Here is a 14,876-nt window from a genome sequence, read left to right as displayed (position 1 = left end):
CTATGGTTCCAGGGGAGGGGGGGGGGGGGTGGGAGCTGTGTTATGTCGGTGGGGTAAAGGAATACTCTCCATTGCCATTTTGTTTTCTGTGATCAGCGTGACCAGGGGTGTGTTTCATTAGCAAGAGGCTTGCTATTACTTTCCAATCCAGTCGTTCCGTATCAACCGCTTCGCAAGCCGCTCGGCAAGTGGAGTAAGCAATTGAGAGCTGCTTCGTTATGTTCGCAAAAATGGCCGCTGTAGTCGGATTCAAACCGATGCTACAACCAATGAAATGTACGGATGCATAACCTGGTTATCTATATATAATTTTTTTTTGAAATGTGCATTTCATACTTTTATTATTTCTACTTTTCATCCTAATTCTTCAAGACCTATGAACATGCAAAACCCTTCCATCCCCATCCCCAAAATGTACAATGGTAGGGTCCACATATAAGTTTGGTAGGGGCTCCTCCATCTGACTGCCCATTTTTAAAATCTTTCTTTCCCTCTTCCTTGTACTCTGTTGGGGCTGCTGACACAATAAATTCGTTTGGGGAAGTTGTTGTCACAAGAGGATCGAGTAAACACTGAAAACGACAGCCTGCACAGCATTTGTTCGAGTACCACGATAACATTGTTTCCATGAAGACCGCCATGTTGTTAAGCGGTTCTGTATCCTGCTGCTTTATTCATCAGAGGCTGCGTAGCAAGCTCTCGCGAGATTTCAGTCGATCCAGTTAGAACACGGAAGCAATCAAAACATGGAGCAGGAACATAACCTAACATTTTTTGATTCATTTATTGAAGGTTCTGCCTTGAGTCCATCTGCAGGAAGTAGATGCCTGACATAATGAACCTCCTTTTGGCGAACTTTGCATTTTTGCATGTTCAACTTAACTTGAGGATGTAGGATGTAGCCTTCTCCATGACTTGTTTAAAAAGCTGTTATGATAAGTTCGATCTCATCCTGCAATCAAGATATCGTCTATGAAAGCTGTGGCTCCAGCAATGCCATCCAACCTCTGAGCCATGATATGCTGAACTATTTCTGGGGCACATTTCGATCCAAACGGTAACCACAGCCAATTTAAAGTGACCTATCGGTGTATTGAAGGTCGTCAGATGTGACGAATCCTCATCCACGAGAATCTGCAGGAGCCCACTCTTTACATCCAATACCAAGAATAACTTGGCTTCTGGTATGTTGGAGAGCACCTCTTCAACCGTCTTCATGGGATAGTGTTCACGTTTAATGGCGTTGTTGAGATCTCTAGAATCCAAACATATTCTCAGCTTACTGTTGCGAACTTCAGGTATGATTGAACTGACCTACTCGGTTGGCTCCTCCACTAGAGTTATGAAATCCTTATCTACCATACAGTTAAGGTCCTCTATGATTCTAGGCATCGACGCTGCAGGTTGCCGGCGTGCAGCATGTACAACACCATTGGATGACAGATCTATTTTGATTTAGTAGACCCCAGGTAGGGTACCTGAAGTACAAATTATATCAGGAAAGTCTCGTAACTCTGGAGGAATCTACTTGATTCACCATCTGTTGACTGGACCTCCACCAGGGAACTCAGCTGAACAATGAGGCTAAGGTTCTCAGAAGTATACCCAGATATCACATTCTCCTGATTCAGGTTGACCAGCTCACATGAAACTATTACAGACATCCCCTTGAATTCCAGGGAAATATCTGTGGAAGCAACCGGCTGAATGATATGGTTGGAGTAGATTCTCAGGGTTTTATTGGACTTGTAAAGGTAAGAGTTGATCAGTAGTCTTTGAAAATCCCTGAGAGTGAGTGCATTGCACCTTGCACCTGTATCAATGTGGAAGGTAATGTTCGCAATGCCACTGACGCGGACAGTCTGGGACCATTTGTCACCTGCCACGGTGCCGATGTTGTCGACCTTGTACATCTGAAGAACCTCTGAATTGTTTTCCCATAGTTGTTCCTTGTTTTCTTCACATTGATTAGGTGCGTTTTTCCCAGTCACTGTCACCTATGGCACACCAACATCCTGTGATCCGGGCCTTTCCAATAGGAACAGGCAGAGCTCATTGCAGAACATTTCCTTTGGTTCCACAAATGGCGCTTATCCTTGCCTTACATAAAGCACGCTTTGAATTCCTGTGGCTGTGATGACTAGGAACGAGGCTTGGGATGCGATTTCTGACTTGGATGACACTCCAGGCTGGTAGTTATCTTCATCTTGCACGATGTGAAGTTGCTTGCGAGACAACTCAAACTGTTGTCCAATCTCCAGAGCTTTGCTAGTAATCTTTTCTAGTGTTAGTCCTTCACCTTGGTCCAGTACCCTTTCTTGCACCTTGGATTCATAAATGCCAGCAATGATCACATCTATAAGAAAGTCCTCAGGATCATCATACTCACAGTCCATGAGAACAATTCACAAATCCTTGACAAAGTTATCAAAAGTCTCCTCACTCCCTTGTTTCCACTGCTGGAGCCAGTGCCGGGCAATCCGCCTGTACTTTCTTGGGCGCACATACATTTCAAAATGACTGAGCACCCTGTCGGGATCATCTTTCTCACTTTCCTCCCATTTGAACGTCTTGTAAAGTTTGTGCCCATCAGCACCGATCCAAGAGCCCAGTCATCATACCGTATTTATGGATGGTTGGTTGTCGGAAAGCTGTGATTTCTGTTAACTTCGGACACCATGTAACGTACTGCGTTATTCACCAAAGGCCGCATAGCAAGCTCTCGCGAGATCTCAGTCAATCCCGTTTCAGCCGAAGGCAATCCAAACATGGAGCAGGAAAATAACATTACATTACAGGTGCCGAGCACTCCGTTACATTGGAATCAAGCAAGCCACTTTGGCAAATGATCGTAACCATTGGGTCACTGAATTGGTTCACCAATCAAAGGCTAGAAAGAATATTGTTTTCTTTTAGATTAAACGTCAAAGGTCAAGGTTGCATGATATATAAAAAATAACCACCTTTAGAGGCCATTTTTCCCCGCAAAGCGGGGGTTGGCCTTTTTCGGGAACCGTGGTTGTTGTTGTTTTTTTGGTCCCCTTTTTGAAGCAATGTTTTACGGCCGGATGCCCTTCCTGACGCCAACCCTTTTTGCCGCCTTTAACGACAAACAGGGAATTACCAGTGAACTGGTACTCAATTTGCCGACCTCGGAAGGATGACAGGCTGAGTCAACCCCCCTGGCGTTAATTCAGCGATCGACCGGGATTCGAACCCAGGATCCTAGGACATCCTAAGCCGGCACCCTAGCCGCTAGCCCAACACCAGGGTCAACACCACATGCATAAAGTCATCAATTTACATCTGATTGACCTGAAATTTGAACAGGGTTTGCATATTGGGTAACTGAATTGGTTCACCAATAAAACGCTAAAAGCCGATTGTTTTGAGGTCAAAAGGTCAAGGTCACTAATTATCAATTTCCATCTGATTGACTTGAAATTTGAGTAAGGTTTGCATATTGGGCCACTGAAGGCTTTTGCTTTTGAGGTCAAAAGGTCAAGGTCGCCTAAGATCAATTTTTGGGGGATTTTTTTTAGCTGTTTTTGTCATGTTTAGCATACGAAGAAGTACAAATTTAGAAGAAGTCCAAATACAAAGCGGACGCGGACTGGCTTTGCATTTTAAGATGCTCTCTAGTTACCTCTGCCACGAAAGGTGGACGGACGTTACGTTTTCACCTCTCTCTGTCTGTTTGTTCGTCTGTGAGCAGGATATCTCAAAAGGTTATGGATGGATTCGGATGAAACTTGGTGGTCAGGTTGGGTGGACAAACTGCTTCGATTTTGGTGAGGATCTGGCGTGGTGTTGATGCCAATAATATGTAGTTTCCTGATTTTCAAAAGCAATACAACCAAAGTAACCCAAGAGATAGTACTATTATAATCAAACGGCCTGAAAGTTTTGCCTTATAAGCAAAAAATTAAACTTGAACATTTGGAGAAAAAAAGGAGAAAGCAAAATGTTTTTCAGTGCTATCACTTATTTTCCATCTCTGGAGACCTAGAACTTCAAGAAAATCCGAGTGAGTCTTTGTCCTTTCGAATGGTACTCGTGAGCAATTGTTTTGCTTCTGACTCATCCCCTACCCTGCAATGTAAGAATAATTGGGGAGTAGAGTTGTTACCCTGCGCTCGCGAAGCGAAAAGTGGGGTTAAGCATTCTTGTGCGTACATGTGCCGTGTGCCGTGTGCCGTACGTGTCTGCATTTTAAAAATTAATTTTCTCAGCAACCGTTGGTCCGATTGACATGAAATTTTCACCATAGGAGCACCTCCTCCTGTAGAATATTGATTATTACGTCATAGGTCACATGGTACAGGCGCCATCATGGAAAAACTTCGCACCTCTATATCTCTGAAACCGCTCCATGGAAAAATTTGAGACCTTGCTCATTGTCAAGTACTCTCCATGGGGAATAAGATATGTCAATGATGATGTCAACGGTGCCTTCGTTATGACGTCATAATTCGAAAAGTACAACACTTATCCAATCATTATTTTAAAAATTTCAGCAACTGTTAGTCTGATGGACACAAAATTTTCACCATAGGAGCACCTCCTCCTGTAGAATATTGATTATTACGTCATAGGTCATGTGGTACAAGCGCCATCTTGGAAAAACCTAAAAACGTTGCACCTCTATATATCCAAAACCGCTGCATGGAAAAAATTGAAACATGGCTCATTGTAAAGAACTCCATATGGGGAATAGGTGTTGTTAATGATGACGTCATTGATGGCATAATTATGACGTTGTGGCGGACACAAAAGCCCACTGGCATGGTGACATCATTCCACGCACCAAGTGGGCGGTGGCCACGCCCGAGGGGTAGGCGTGGCCTCATGATATACACCGGGCGACCAGCCCGGAGGAGTTCAGTGTTACAGTGTAGTCTTACAATAAAGACGTTTATATGTTACCGCTTGTCCGCTTCCTCCTTGCTCACAAGCAGCGCGCGTAACGCCGCGCTTTACTGGTGACCCTCGACGTTGGATCTGCCGTAGCGATCCTTCCGAACACGACGCCATTGCAATGGCCAACGACAAGGCAATGGCGATTAAACTTCCCGAATTTTGGGAGGCCCAGGCCGAAGTCTGGTTCGTTCAAGCCGAAGCCCAATTTCAGCTTCGGCGCCTCACCAACGACGACCTGCGCTACTGCCATGTCGTCGCCTCCCTCGGGCCCGGCACGGCCGCTCGAGTTGTGTCCGTCCTTCGCCACCCACCGGACGGCCACAAGTATGAGGCACTCAAGCGGCTACTCCTAGCCACGTTCGGCCTCACGGACGACGCACGGGCCGATCGCCTCCTGGATCTCCCCGAGCTCGGTGAGACGCGCCCGTCGGTCCGAATGGACCATATGCTGTCACTGTTGGGCGACGAAGCCCCCGGTTCGCTATTCCGGGCGCTTTTCCGTCGCCAACTTCCAGCGCAGGTTCGCCTCGCGTTGGCCGGGACCGGGCTAACGGAACCCCGAGCATTGGCGGCCGAGGCGGACAAGTACTTCGCCGCTTCGGACACGCGGGCGAGCGTTGGCGTGGCCGTCACGGCCTTCGACGCTGATGTTCCACAGCATCATCTTCTACAGCACGCTGATGTTCCACAGCATCATCTTCTACAGCACGCTGATGTTCCACAGCATCATCTTCTACAGCACGCTGATGTTCCACAGCATCATCTTCTACAGCACGCTGTGGTTCAGCAGCATGCTGATACGCACCTCGTGAACGCCGCCACGCCCCGCCCACCGCCGCGGCGAAAACCGCCACCGCGGGGAAACCCGTCGACTCCACCGGCCTGGCGGAGCCAGCCGCGCTCCTCCAGCTCCACCACCTGGTGCTGGTTCCACGCCAAGTTCGGCCACGAAGCTCGGCGGTGTCATCCGCCGTGCTCCTTCAACGGGTCGGGAAACGCCCGGGCCGGCGCTCAATTGTGGCGATGAGCGCCGGCCGTTCGAGCAGCCTGCTGTTCATAACGGACACCTTCTCCGGGCGCCGTTACCTGTGCGACACGGGAGCACAGGTGAGTGTCATTCCCGCCGGCACGTCAGACAAGCACGCCGCGGGTGGGGGCCCCGCGCTGCTTGCCGCGAACGGGACGCCCATCCGTACGTACGGAAAACGCTGCCTCTCTCTGCGGTTTCGAGGGCAGGTTTTCCGATGGACGTTCGTCACCGCCGACGTGCCCATGGCACTGCTTGGCGCAGACTTCCTGTGCGCTAATGGGCTCCTGGTCGACGTCAAGCGCAGACGGCTTGTCCAGGCCGAGACGTTCAGCTCGCTCGCATGTGCGTTGCCCAGCTCAACGAGCGGCTTGCCAAGCGGCTTGCCGAACGATTCGGTTCCGGCCACGTTGGTCTGTACGCTTCCGGCAGCGGACGCATTCACCCGCCTCCTCGCCGGCTTCCCGGCCCTCACGCGGCCCACCTTCTCGGCGGGGGCCGTCAAGCACGGGGTGGCCCATCACATCCCCACCGTCGGGCCACCGGTCTACGCCCGGGCACGCCGCCTCGAGCCGACGAAGCTGGCGGTGGCAAAAGCGGAGTTCGCTACCCTGGAGCGACTCGGCATCGTTCGGCGCTCAGAGAGCGCTTGGGCGTCGCCGCTGCACATCGTGCCGAAGCCCGGCGGGGGATGGCGACCGTGCGGGGACTATCGCCGTCTCAATGACGCCACGACTCCCGACCGCTACCCCGTCCCCCACATTCAGGACTTTTCCGCCCGTTTGGCGGGCAGGTCCTTCTTCTCGAAGGTGGACCTCATACGTGGCTACCATCAGGTCCCCGTCAGGCCGGAGGACGTCCCGAAGACGGCGGTCATCACGCCATTCGGACTCTTCGAGTTCCTGCGCATGCCCTTCGGTCTGAAGAATGCGGCTCAGGCGTTCCAGCGACTGATGGACAGCGTCCTGCGCGACTTGGATTTTGTCTACGTCTACCTGGACGATATCCTCGTCGCCAGCGCGTCCCGCGAAGAGCACCTACACCACCTCCGCACGCTCTTCGAACGCCTGGGCCAGCATGGCCTGATTGTGAACCCCGCAAAGTGCCGGTTCGGCGCCGCCACAATCGATTTTCTGGGGCACCGTGTCACCAGGTACGGAGCCGTCCCCCTGCCGGCCAAGGTGGAGGCGGTGAAGGGGTTTCCGCGCCCCCGCACGATCAGAGGGCTGCAGGAGTTCCTGGGCATGGTGAACTTTTACCATCGGTTCCTGCCCCGTATCGCCCAGCTCCTGCGCCCCCTGCACGAAGCTCTCCGAGGTAAGCCGGGCAAAGGCGACGTTACCTGGACCGAGCAGATGGACACGGCGTTCACGGGCGCGAAGCTCGCCTTGGCTAACGCCACCATGCTCGCGCACCCGGCGCCCGATGCACCGATCGCCCTCACCACCGATGCCTCGGACTACGCGGTGGGCGCGGTGCACGAGCAATGGGTGCGTGGAGCTTGGCAACCACTGGCGTTCTTTAGCCGGCAGCTTCGCCCGCCCGAACGCCGTTACAGTACCTTCGACCGCGAGTTGCTCGGACTTCACTTGGCGGTCAGGCACTTCCGCCATCTGCTCGAGGGTCGGGCGTTCACTGCCTTCGTCGACCACAAGCCGCTGATCTTCGCGATGGGCAAGGTCACCGAGCCGTGGTCGGCCCGGCAGCAGCGTCACCTCTCGGCCATGTCCGAGTACACGACGGACATCCAGCACGTCGCGGGGAAGGACAACCCGGTTGCGGATTGCCTTTCCCGGGCCGTCGCCCACGCAGTCCACCTCGGCATCGACTATGCCCGGATGGCAGCGGACCAGGCCGCTGACCCCGACGTCCAGGCTTTGCGGACCGCCGTCACGGGCCTCCGCGTCACCGAGGTGCCGTTCGACGGCGCGGGCGCGGCCCTCTTGTGCGACGTCTCCCTCGGGCGTCCTCGCCCCATTGTGCCCGCGGGCTGGCAGCGCCAGGTGTTTGACGCCATCCACGGCCTGTCCCACCCGGGCGCGAGGGCCTCCCAAAGGCTGATCGCCGACAAGTTCGTCTGGCATGGCCTCCGGAAGGCCGTCCGCGGCTGGGCCAGGACATGTCTCGCGTGCCAGCGCGCCAAGGTGCACCGGCACACCCAGGCCCCGTTGGCCCCGTTCACGGTGCCGGAACGCCGGTTTGACCACGTCCACGTGGACCTGGTGGGACCTCTGCCCCCCTCGCGGGGTTTCACCCACGTCCTCACCATGGTGGACCGCACCACCCGGTGGCCGGAGGCCGTGCCCTTGGCGTCGACAACGGCGGCCGATGTCGCGCAGGCTTTCATCGCCACCTGGGTCGCCCGGTTCGGCGCCCCCTCAGACATCTCATCCGACCGCGGCCCCCAGTTCACCTCGGAGCTCTGGGGGGCGGTTGCGCAGGGGCTCGGGGTCCGGCTGCACCGAACCACGGCCTACCACCCCCAGGCTAACGGCCTGTGTGAGCGATTTCACCGCTCATTGAAGGCCGCGCTCCGGGCCACCCTCCGCGACGGCGGCTGGGTCGACAGGCTCCCCTGGGTCCTGCTGGGCCTCCGGACGGCACCCAAGGAGGACCTGCGCGCATCCGCGGCGGAGTTGGTCTTCGGGCAACCGCTGCGGGTGCTGGGCGAGTTCCTCCCCGACTCCACGGCACCATGGTCCGCGGCACAGCAGCGCTCCGCTCTGCAAGAGACCGCCCAGAGGTTCGCCCCGGTGCCAACGGCATGCCACGGGCACCCACCGACGCACGTCGCCCCGGAGCTTCGCACGGCGGAGTACGTCTTCGTCCGCCACGATGCCCATCGGACACCACTGCGGCCCCCGTACGACGGGCCTTTCCGCGTGCTGGAGACCGGGGCGAAGCACTTCACCCTGGACATCGGCGGTACTCCTGACCGCGTTTCGGTAGACCGCCTCAAGCCGGCCCACCTCGATGTGGACCATCCACCGCCAGTGGCCCGACCCCCACGTCGGGGCCACCCTCCTGCGGGCAGACCCCCGGCACCGCCCAGCCCCGCCGCCACGGCGCCCCCCGGTCCTGCACCCATCCCAGGGGCAGCCAGGGGCATCCCACCTGGTATCCCTGCACCCCGGACGCCGCCGATCGCCAGGGGGCGCTTCGGCCGGGTCATTCGACTGCCCCACAAACTGGCCCTCCAGGTGCGCGGGAATTCTGGGGGGGGGCGCGTGTGGCGGACACAAAAGCCCACTGGCGTGGTGACATCATGCCACGCACCAAGTGGGCGGTGGCCACGCCCGAGGGGTAGGCGTGGCCTCATGATATACACCGGGCGACCAGCCCGGAGGAGTTCAGTGTTACAGTGTAGTCTTACAATAAAGACGTTTATATGTTACCGCTTGTCCGCTTCCTCCTTGCTCACAAGCAGCGCGCGTAACGCCGCGCTTTAACGTCATAATTCGACAGTAACAACGCTTAGTCTGATCAGTTTGAAATGTATTGAGCGTGATCTATGCAACAATTATATTAGAGAATATAAATTTATGTTGTCATCGCTCATGTGGTCTGGCAGCCATATTGGATCAAAGAAAAAAAATGGTCAAAAACGGAAGTGTTGGCTTGCAACAAGTTGACTGCGCAGGGTAAGTATTCTATGAATACCATCTAGTTGTATAGGAGTAGTAGTGGTAATAGATTTACCATGCCTTGTGAGGTAACAGTCTTATTCTTTCATATGCAGTACAAGGCTGTGAGGTAGCATCATTGGCCGAGGATGCCACTGTGCCAATAATGCAGTGCCCTCTGTAGGTCGGGGCAGGAATGTGTAATTTGTTCAGTGTACCGGCGATAGCTCGCCTAATCTTCTCGAAGGACACCATTCCGGCAGACGGAATGCCTGTTTAACTTCCATCCGAGGGACACCACATGGATGGGCAACACTGGGATGACAGTTTATGGCTGAGTCTGGATTCAAACTCAGGCTAGGCAACTGTGAGGCAAGTTTGCGAACCTCTGGACCATCTTGCCAGCCTGCGACAAACAGTAAATGCGTTTTAAAGTGTGTTCCTAGAAATTAAATAATAAAAAAGGAATTGTTCCATTAGCCAATTGGGAAATTTCTGAGCAAAAATCAAAATAAAAGAGGGAGAATCCCTGTGCATTTGGAGTTTAAGTGCAAAGTGATTCAAACCCATAAAATGTACAAATTATACTTGGCGTGTGTAGCCACTACGGACAGAACAACACGACTGGTGTGTCACGCACTGTGCCAGGTTAGGCTGAGGGGGTACCGGGCGGGAGTTCGGGGGGGGGGGGGGCGGGATGCATCACATCGCAGCCAAAACCGTACTTCTCTGCATCCGACAAGCCAACGCTTCCAAAAGGCGAGACGAAGCATGTTTGGCGTCACGAGTGGATCCTACAGGGTGTTGTTCTTCCTAATGGTCCGCCCAGCGAAGCCCAGACACCCCCAATGAGAGCTCTGGAGTCCAGACAATAATGCGCGGCCAATTGGACGCGTTTCCAAGAGTCGCCAAAATGCGCTGCGTTCAGCGTTACGTCACAAACGTTTTTTCCTCGTGCCAACGTGCACAATGGAACGGTACAAGGCCAGTGTGTCCGAAACAAATGCGCGCATTCAGCTTTCGAGTACAGGCTGCCCCGGTCCACGTGGTTGTTAATGGCTGGGTGTGTCGCTCCCACTAATGGGAAACTTTTGTTTAAATCTTCTCACCACTTTTGCCGTCCATGCGCGTGTTCGTTAAGGAGCTTGTTCTCAAAAACGATTTTGTGCCGTTTCCAACACATCTAATCCCTTAGCCGTTTCCTGCCATCCCCTCACTCGTCCGCTGAGCCCCCCTTGCGCCCTCCCTCCCACGCGGTTGCTAACAGCGCCGCCCGTTCCCATCACTGTGTACTCGACACAATGTAAACAAGGAATGTCGAGTAAAGCAGAAGCAAAGAAAACAAGCGGGGGGGAGTGGAGGAGTGGGGGGGGGGGGCAAGAACATCAAAACAAGATCCGAGCATTTTACAGCGATAAGTTTCACTTAGTCCGTTTACTTACTTTGCTTTCTAATCTCAAATCATTGAACCAACAGTATTACGAGGAGCGTTCAAAAAGTTGTACGAACAACATATACTAACATTGTTTTTCTGTACATAAGTATATTTCTTATATATAATTAAAAGAAAAATTAGAATGGCACTCGGTAGAGAGCATACCTCCGCCAGGTTGAACAGTTTACGGTTTGTATCCCACTGATGTAGACTAGACGGATTTCTGAGAAATGTGAATGTTAGATGCATTTTTGGGTAAAAGTTGGGAACCTCACTTTTTATCATAATTCGGGTATGCTGAATTCGAGTAACCCGGTTCCCAAGCCGAATTTAGAGGTTTTGACCTTCTAATTAGCATAAACAAAATGGCCGCCAAATTGCCATTTTTGTACAATTTATTTGAACAAGCATTCATATATCCTGTATATACATGCAGCTCTTTTACTTTAACTTTAGGCCTACAACTTTTACCCCAAAATGCACCTAGAAGCTTATACATGGCCTTTTTTCATAAATCCATCTAGTCTATGTTATGGTTGGCGACATATTGAAAGAGACATTCAAACTGATATTGAAATTGGACACTATAAAATGAGAAATGGTTTTAATAAGACAATCATACAACCATTTATTCTAAAATTAAGTATACATGGCCATGAAGCACAAACATTCAGGAATGTCACACATGTTGTTTTGCCAAACTACATCAAATTCATACAAGGGGTCTGATCATCACTCTGTTGCTGACAGGCACACATTGATGTGCACCTCAACTCTGAATAGCGACATTTGCAGCGTCGAGTCTTGCATTGTTTCTGGGTTGCATAACAAATCATCTCGAGGAAACTTTCTGGGATTGGACTCAGTGACATCAGAATACGCTCTAGTCCTGAATCACCACGTTTCCATCCCATTTCCACAGGTGCAGGAAGGTCAGGTATGGCACAATGAGCATTTCTCCATACCATGGCTTGATAGTGTACTCGCATCAAATGGAAATGAAGACCATCACTTGTCGGTGACATTGCCTCTGGTTTACCAGTCTTGGAGAACAACATATGTCATGCTGAATCAATCAACAGAGGTTGTTCTGTGCACATTATATATTCTGCAGACGAACGCTTCTGCAGATTTGATTGTCCTCTGTGAGTTCACCAATGCCCAAGTTATTCAGCAGTTTATGCAAAACTCAAAAAAAAAAAACCGGCTTGGGAACCGGGTTAATCGAATTCAGCATACCCTAATTATGTTAAAAAGTGAGGTTCCCAACTTTTACCCAAAAATGCACCTATAAGCTTGTACATGGCCTTTTTCCATAAATCCGTCCAGGGCAATCAACAAACTCAATGGTTTGTTAGATGGAGGTTTGTTGGTAAAAAAAAATATATACGTTTTGTACATCGTGGGGACGGTGGTGCGACTTCGCGTCCAAGTCTAATGGGCCGGATCTGGATTCGTACCTGAACCAAAATCGAATTGGCTTGTTCTTGTCGCCTAACCAACTCATACACCTAGTTTTCGCATAATCCGTCCATAACCTTTTGAAATAAGATATGCTATATATCGTTTTTGGACCTATCGCTCAATGATGAAGAATCACTTTAAAAAAAATTATCGTATCTGGATCCAGATTCGGATCTGCACCAAAATCGAATTGAATCGTCCTTGTCACACACCTAATCTGTCCACCAAATTTCGTCCAAATCCGTCCACAACTTTTTGAGATATCTTGTTCACAAGCAGACTTGGGGCGAAAACGTAACCTCCGCCCACCTTCGATGGCCGAGGTAACTATACACACCTGGCTCGGTGGCATAATGGTTAAAGCCCCCTCTGGGTTTGGCAGGCCTGTGGTTCAAACTTCGAGCCCCACCCGAGTCATACCAAGAAGTGTTTCTTTGTGTATTGCTTTATGTTTAGCATTTATAAAAGAATAGAGTACGAACAACCATAGGTTGGCAACCATTACCTATGGGCCGATGGGCTCCTTCTGCGTAAATGAAGTTCCTTACAAGATAATTAATTATTATTATATATTTCCGAATTATATAAACAGGACTTATGTGACGGAAAATAAATAATTCTGTGTGTTGGATTATCGTGAGCATGGAATATGTCTGCGCTTCATCCATTGGAAGCACAAGCTGAATGTGAGAATGCGAACGACGTGGACAATGCCCAGCCGAACATCATATGACGTCACAGCATGTGCTAATGAGACGCACGGGGGTTACACCCGACCCAGCACTGGCGCTGCGGGACCACGGACGCACGTGCAGGGTGTAAACCGCCAAGGCAGACTCGTTTTCCCTTCGATAACCACGAGGGTCCCTTTGGTATACACTTTGTAACGATCCAGCGCAACGATCACACACGGGTCTTCGGCTTATTGGGTCTACGAGTGCAACCAATATAATATACCATTGTGATTGGATGTCCCGTTAAAGGGTTACCTGTCATGCAGCGACATTGGGGCAGTCACAGCGGTTATAGACCAGTAGGCCATATTTGACCAGCAATATAACTAGGTGTACAAGTCAACCTTACACTCGATATAGCGACGGGCAAAATGTCCCAAGCTGGCGAAATATACCGTGACATCGTTAACGTTCATCTCGCAGACGGGACACCTTGAGACGAACCAACCTTTGCTCTCACACAGGTAAGGTAACCTCGGCACAACACGTCCATACACAATCATCACAAGATTCCTCGCGCGGTCCTCACCCCGCGGGCCGCGCGCGCGCCCGGCTCGCGTGCAGCACGAGCGCCAGCAGCGCGAGGCTCGCGCGCCGCATGGCGTCTTCCCACAGGTCCGCGTTCCCTCCACCTCGCGCGTCTCTGTCGCTCCTTCGTTTGTTTCACTCTCTCCCTCTTCCCGTCGGAACTTTCTTTGTCTTCCCGGAAGCGGTTCTTGTGTTGTTTTCTTTTTTTAACTCTTTACTATTGAATTTTTTTAGTTCCTTTTATTTTCCAACTTTTTTTCCTTTTCGTCCTTTTTCCCGCCTTCAAGCTCTTCTCTCCCTGGAGATTTCCCGCGTTTTTGGATCGATCCTGACACCAAATTTCGTTCTCCTCTTCGTTTTGCTCGATGGAAACCTTTTTCTCACGAGTAGTTACCTCTAACGCACTCCAAAATGCGCGCCCTCGTTCTCTGCTGCGCACCCCTGCCTCACTCCCTCTGCAGACCTTCCGCTCTCCGTTCCGTCAGGACGTGACTGAACCGGAGAGCAGCGTTCGAACATCGTTCGTCGACCGCACGGCTTCTCTGTAAAAGCGCAAACTTTCGAAAAAGCGCAAAATATATTAAACAAATAAACGACAACGGGAGACACTTTCACTGCTCCGGGTCTCGACTCGCAGTGTTGGGTTGATAGAGAGGGAAGGTATAAAGGACGGGGGGGGGGGGGGAGGTGGGAGAGAACATTTACAGTAGAACAACACTTTGGTTTCCCCATTCGGCAATCCGCAGAGAAAGAGAGCGTTGTTTTGGGCGGTGACCCCCAGGCTCCCCCCACCCCTCATTCCCCTGCTGCAACGATTCGCTCTGCGAGGTTTTGCCCCCGAGACAGCAAATCACGTGCGCACGCGCAGCTCCGAACACCCCCAAGCTTCCCTCGCTACCCTTCAACCCCCTCCACCCCCCCCTCTCCAGCAACCCCACCCCCACAACGGCAGGTGCCTCCACCCCCCCCCCTCCCCCCCAATGAAGTACGCTCTTGTCGAGGAAAATCTTGGAAGGTGAGATTAATGATTTTTCTCTATTCTGCACTTCAAGTTCCTTCTTTGGGTATATTCCCTAAATATTGTGCTGGATCTTGCACACCTAAGGAAAGGCAGGTAGACAAGCATGATTGTAAAACTGGCAGTT

At 51.7% G+C, this 14,876-nt stretch overlaps 1 protein-coding gene across 3 annotated transcripts in view; it reads right to left on the bottom strand.

Moving 5' to 3' along the window:
- The window catches only part of LOC137437868 (uncharacterized), a 64,752-nt gene extending 50,383 nt beyond the window's left edge, over positions 1-14,369 (bottom strand). For 2 of the 3 annotated variants that reach the window (XM_068132551.2, XM_068132553.2), the window contains exon 1: positions 13,733-14,369. In XM_068132551.2, coding sequence (XP_067988652.2) covers positions 13,733-13,803 — 71 coding nt within the window. In that variant the 5' untranslated portion in view covers positions 13,804-14,369. The remainder of the gene's footprint in view (positions 1-13,732) is intronic. The other variant, XM_068132552.2, reaches the window with a different exon arrangement.
- Positions 14,370-14,876: the final 507 nt, after the last annotated feature.

This window comes from Myxine glutinosa, chromosome 12 (assembly GCF_964187855.1).
Source record: "Myxine glutinosa chromosome 12, kmMyxGlut1.1, whole genome shotgun sequence".
Classification (NCBI taxonomy): Eukaryota; Metazoa; Chordata; class Myxini; order Myxiniformes; family Myxinidae; genus Myxine; species Myxine glutinosa.
The sequence above is the reverse complement of the archived record's forward strand: the minus strand, read 5'-3'. Positions and strand labels throughout refer to the sequence as shown.